Below are 6,000 nucleotides of genomic sequence, written 5' to 3' on the forward strand. Positions count from 1 at the left end.
GAGTAGTCTTGTATCTGCTGAGACAATCTGGTCAGAACTAATTACCCACCTATCCATGTGGAATCTCACATGACCAGCCACTGTTCCCACCCCCAGAAGGCTATAGCATTCTTTAAAAGGCACTTGTAGAATATAATTAACTTTCTGGGAAGTGCCAAAACTGATTTGAAAGAAAAATATTATCAGATGCTACTCTTAGTTTTAAAGGCGTATGCAAAATTGGGAGCAAACTAATTGAAAGACTGTCAGCTGAAAGAGAAAGGCTGTATTTGACCTCTGTGTTTCCATTACCCTAAAGTCTGTGCCCTTTTTGCAGGCCCTGTTATTTGCCTTCCTTAGTTCTAAAATTCACTGTGAGCAAGTGATGTGTCCTGCCATGGGAGGCTTGCAACACTTTTCCCAGGCTGGTTGCAATGACGGAGCCTCCCAAATGACTGGGCTCCTTGATCATGCTGTCACTAGGTCTATGGATCTTAATTAGGCTAAGAAACACCTTTAATTAACATAGCCTAATAGAATCAACTTATGATTCAGGAATGTGATTACTGGTGTGGGCCAAATTAACCTTCGTTCATGCTTGATCGTTACATGGCTCATAAGATGTTCTTCAAATTTAGCTTTTCAAAGTTGTGTGTGTGTGTGTTTACTACAACCACATAATTCTTCAGAAGATAAAGTCAATAGGATTGATGGCATTCAATGTGGAAATACACATTGTAATGTTTCACTGATTAGTTTTATAGGTGGCATGCTGCTAAACAAATGCATCTTAGACATTCTTTTAATTATTTCATTTTATTCTGCCAAAATCTTGAAAGTTAGATCATTTACAACCTTTTCAGTATTTAAGGATTCCACAAAGATATTTTAATTATAGGATTTATCTCAAGTATTCTGAGATGTCTGTGTATATACAGACATCTGTGTTTATATCTGTAGATACATACACATATAAATCTGTGTCTATATAATGTATTATACATGCATGTGTATATACAGACATCTGTATTTATATCTGTAGATATATACACACATAAATCTAGTTATCTATATATGTATTATACATGCATGTGTGTATTATATTTAAATATGCACATATGTGTACATTGGATTGCATATGCTTGTGTGTATGTGTGTATGCATATATGTGTGTGTATATATAAATATATGTTATAAACTGGCTCCATGGACCTTTGGGGGATATATGGGTGGTCTTTTGGAAATCTCTGAACTCCCTGAAGCTATATTGGAAACTGCGTTTTGTGTACGTTTGTACGTATTTTGTGGCAAGGGACAGCAGTCCATAAACCCCATTTGATTCCCAAAATTGTCTGTGACCACCCACCTACCACCAAAGGAAAAAAAGAAAGTTTAGGAGTCCATGGTCTAGTGCTATACTGTCCATTACTATAACCTCTGGCCACTTGTGGCTACTGAACACTCTTGAAATGTGGCAAGTGTGAACTGAGATATGCTATTAGTGTAAATACACACTGGATTTTGAAGAATTAACATAAAAAAGAATGTAACATATCTCAATGGCTTATACACTGATTACATGATGAAATAATAATATGTGGGATATAGTAGGTTAAGTAAAATATATCAATTAGCACAAATTTCACCTGCTTTTTGTTGTGACGTTGTTGTTAAAGTGGCTCCTTGTAAATCTAAAATTGCAGATGTGGTTCATATTATATTTCTACTGAATAGCATTCGTTTGGGAAAAGTTATAGCTTGATCACAGGCATGTAGCTGGTTCTAGGAGGGCTAGCAGAAGGTTTTCATGATAGTACCAAAACTGGATTCTAAGAGAGGTTTTAGCAGAAACATCAGACCATGACTAAACAAAACAGAGTTAAAAACATAGATTTAAACTACTTTCATCCAAGTAACCCAGAAGAGTTTCCTTCAGAGAATCATGAGTCTAGAAGGAGAAGTCTGATGTCAACTCTGAACTATCCCTATCCATATTTGCAGATAATGTACACGGTGCATTTTGATAAGAACCTTAGGCCAATAATGACTCAAAGCAAACGTTTGCTCTTACCACATCAATAAAATGCTACATGTAAAAGTCCAGGAAATGTACTGGAAAGCACTCAAGAAGAAATATCTCAAGGGAAATTGGAATTCCCAATTCTTAAAAGTCTATGTATATTGTATCTTGATTTTTGAATCTAATTAGTCCTCACCAATACTTATGTAGTGCATATGATTTCTATTTTACAGATGTGAAAGCAGATAGAAAAGGTTGACTTATTTCCATTTAAGAAAAACTCTTTGTTCTCCACAGTGTACATGGAGGCTTTAAAAAGAACTTGTAGGCCTGGTGCAGTGGCTCATGTCTGTAATCCCAACATTTTGGGAGGCTGAGGTGGGAGGATCGCTTGAGACCAGGAGTTTTAGACCAGCCTGGGCAACATAGTGAGAGAGACCCTGTACAGTATATGTGTGTGTGTGCATATATATATATATATATCCTATAAATATACACACATACACACACTATACATATATACTATATATATAGAAAGGGAGAGTTAAAAAAATCTTAAAAAAAACACTACTTTTAGGCTGAGGCAGGAGAATGGCGTAAACCCGGGAGGCGGAGCTTGCAGTGAGCTGAGATCTGGCCACTGCACTCCAGCCTGGGCGACAGAGCGAGACTCCGTCTCAAAAAAAACAAAAAAAAAAACAAAAAAAACCACACTATTTTTGGGATATAATTCTGCCTGGCACATAGTAGATGATCAATAAATGTCCATTGTCTGGTAAGTAACAGTTTCTTTCTTGATTCTTATACAGGGTTTCTAGCTCTAAAGTGTGTCTGTTTCCAATATCTTTGCTTTTTCCAATACCACATGCTAAGAAAAAGACATACCTAACTAATTTTTTAATTCTCACCATAAATCCATGAGACATAAACATTTTGGCTCTCACTGTCAACAAAACTGTGTGTGGTTTTTTGGTTTGTTTGTTTTTTGTTTTTTTTGGAAAGCAGTCTAATGTTAAATCATGCTTCCTGGTTCCAAAACACTAGAAGTGCCAGCTAGACTGGATATCACACCTAATTGGTAGGACAGACATTCAATGCACCGAACAAATGGAACATTCTTGTCCCTCATCCAAAGTAATAAAGTGCAGAGCAGTTCGCTTTTGTGCGCGCTCTCTCCCTCCCTCCCTCTCTCTTTCTCGCTTTCTCTCCCCAACCCCTCCACCGCTCTCTCCAAGGGTCTTGGTCTCAGATCTCAGTTGCTTCTAACCCTTGGTGTTTGGGATTTTCTCCCTGCTTCACATTGCATCTGCCTTTCCTTTGCTTAAGGATTAAAAACGAACCCTAGATCTAAGCTCTTGCGAGCTGCGTCCGAGTTCGTTCAGGAATCCACCTTCTAGACAGAATTCCTCCAGCAGCAATTCCAGTTCCATCCCACTTGCGAGCGCCAGCAGAGCACAGTGCTTGACACGGGCGAGAAAGGTGCATGCGGCTCACGCTGGAGCGCGCTCACACACACCACAAGGGGGTGAGTCCCCAGCCTCTCCCGGAGCCCAACCTGAAGGCCTGTGAGGACGTCGCACCCGGTTCGCACCCGGGCCGCACCCCTTCCACGCCAAACCCCGGACAACGCTTCATCCGCACGCCCAGAAGGGCAAAGCAAACACATTCCCTTCCAACACACTCCCTTCCCAGTCTTGCCCAGGCACAACCGCTCCTATTTACCGTCTTGTACCACCAGCTGGCGAATGCCATGGCAACAGCCGGCTAACTCCGATCCGCACGGCGGGGGACCCAGCGAGGGCGCGGGGTGCTGTGTGGGGGGCGCCGGGCTCGCACTCTGCCTGGCCGGGACCTGGCTGGCACTGAACTCGGCACGTCCCGCGGCTGCCAGGTGGGCAGAGCCCTGGGGGTGGAGCCCGGCGCAGACCCCGCCCCTCCCCGCCCGCCCGATTAGGCTCCCGCCGGGTTAGGGAAGAGGCTCTGCGTCTCCGGGCAGCCACGCCCTGCGGCCCGGCCTTAGCGCGGAAAACTGGATCCCGCTGTCCCGTGAAACCAAGGCACTCACTCGGGGGTCCTGAGTGAACCTCCTTCCCCGTTCACCCGCGTCTCACCAGCCAACTTTTCTCCACGCGCCCCCGCTCCGCTCTACCCGGCCAACGCCACGCCCAGCGCCCTGGACCCGGCCGGGGAACCGCAGACACCTCCAGCCACCTGCCGGGCAGCGGCCGAGCCCCGAGCCCTCTCCCTGCCCCGCAGGGGCGCCGGGGGCGGCAGACCGGCCAGGCTGACAACGCCCAGCGAGGGCGGCCACAGCTCCGGGACCCGGTCCCCCGTCGCCCAGCCCCGCGGCGCCGACAGGGGCGTCACTCACCTCCTGGGTGCGGCGGGCGGCGGCTGCGCGCCGGGGCCGCGGGGAGGCGGCGGGCTTCTGGCCGGGCTGGGACATGGCGAGGCCGCTGCGGGCGCTGCCTCCGGGAATGCGCCGCGGAGAGTGGCGGGGAGGCCGGGCGGGGAGTCCTGCCAGGGAGGGAGGGAGGGAGGAAGCGGAGGGCCCGGGAGCGCGCGGTGAGGCAGCTTTTCCGACCCCACCCCGGGTCTGCGCCGGGGTTCCCCTGGCCCCGATGGGCCCTCCCCTTCCTGCCGGTGGAGGGACCCGGGCTCCTGCCCTGTAACTTAACACCCACCGCCCCGGTCCTCACCCGGTGACCCTCCCCGGCCCCAGCACTGCTCGCGTTCCGGTTGGTCAGAAAGAAGGGGTTGGAGGTTGCATCGTTCCTCCTTCGATGCCCAGATCTATCTAGCAGTTGTGCAACGAGAGAGCGGGACCCGGGCGTGGCCAGTCTACGCTTCGACCCTCCCAATAATCCGGAGAAGCAGATACTCTTTCTACGTTCTTCTCTGCTTTAGCTGTGAGAGTTTAGCGACTCAAATCTGGCCCAAGCCTGGACAGTCTAGATAAGGAAGCGGATCCTAAAAACAAATTTGTGTGTGTGTGTGTGAGTGCGTGCACGCGCCTGTATAGGTCGTATATGATTTTACTTTGTTTTTTGGCAGTTTCGAATTTTAATAAACTTTTATGGGGAGGAGACCATAGGTTCCAATGCCAACCGGAGAACAGTCCCAAATTTAAACCCTTATTAAACTCTCAGAGTCTTTCTAGAGTCTGGCGAGTTTTGTTTCTGAAGCTAGATTGCTTTTGTCTTGTGCTCATCTTAAACAGCACTTCCTGGTTTGGGGCTAGAAGTGAAATTTAACAAGCCCTACTAGGACATGCTTATGTGACAGACTGTCAGCCTGCAGTCGCTGCTGGTTCACCATCAGGCCTGACAGAAAGCCTGTTTGTCACCCTGCAATAGCATCGTCATTTTGGGACTCGGGGTCACCGCTGTCTGCAGTGTTGGGGTTTAGACAGTTGAAGAGAGAGAAGGCAGATTTTTTTTTTTTTTTGAGACCCAGTCTGGCTCTGTCGCCCAGTTTGGAGTGCAGTGGCGCGATCTCTGCTTACTGCAATCTCTGCCTCCCGGGTTCAAGTGATTCTCCTGCCTCAGTCTCCTAAGTAGTTGGGACTACAGGCGCGTCGCCACACTCAGCTAATTTTTTATTTTATTTATTTATTTATTTATTTATTTTGTAGAGTCGAGGTTTCACCATGTTGGTCAGAGTGGTCTCGAACACCTGACCTCAAGTTATCCACCCACTGTGGCCTCCCAAAGTGCTGGGATTACAGGCGTGAGTCACTGCACCCGGCCAGAAGGCAGATTTTAAGGAGAGATTTGTCATGCTATATGGAGCCTGGCAGAACAGAATTCTGGTTTCCTTTCTACCTCCTCATTTTAGGAATTCTGACTCCTTCCTTAAAGGATAGGCTAGCAGCATTCTTAATTTTGAGGAGGGGATGGGGGGAGAAGAGGATTTAAATGCATTTCCTCTTAAAGGATTCTGCTTACTGTCTGTGTATCTAGCATTTCAACAAACAGGTAGCACTGCAGGAATTTATACAT

General features: G+C 47.0%; 1 protein-coding gene across 13 annotated transcripts in view; it reads right to left on the bottom strand.

Annotated features, from left to right (window-relative positions):
• Positions 1-4,781, bottom strand: part of CAST (calpastatin) — a 112,734-nt gene extending 107,953 nt beyond the window's left edge. For 7 of the 13 annotated variants that reach the window (XM_007979204.3, XM_007979194.3, XM_073014574.1 and 4 more), the window contains exon 1: positions 4,371-4,639. In XM_007979204.3, coding sequence (XP_007977395.3) covers positions 4,371-4,445 — 75 coding nt within the window. In that variant the 5' untranslated portion in view covers positions 4,446-4,639. Of the gene's footprint in view, positions 1-3,721; positions 3,870-4,064; positions 4,082-4,110; positions 4,287-4,370; positions 4,640-4,698 lie in introns of those variants that run through there. The other 6 variants (XM_037982232.2, XM_007979183.3, XM_007979155.3 and 3 more) reach the window with 4 other exon arrangements.
• Positions 4,782-6,000: the final 1,219 nt, after the last annotated feature.

The sequence above is a fragment of the Chlorocebus sabaeus genome, chromosome 4, assembly GCF_047675955.1.
Source record: "Chlorocebus sabaeus isolate Y175 chromosome 4, mChlSab1.0.hap1, whole genome shotgun sequence".
Classification (NCBI taxonomy): domain Eukaryota; kingdom Metazoa; phylum Chordata; class Mammalia; order Primates; family Cercopithecidae; genus Chlorocebus; species Chlorocebus sabaeus.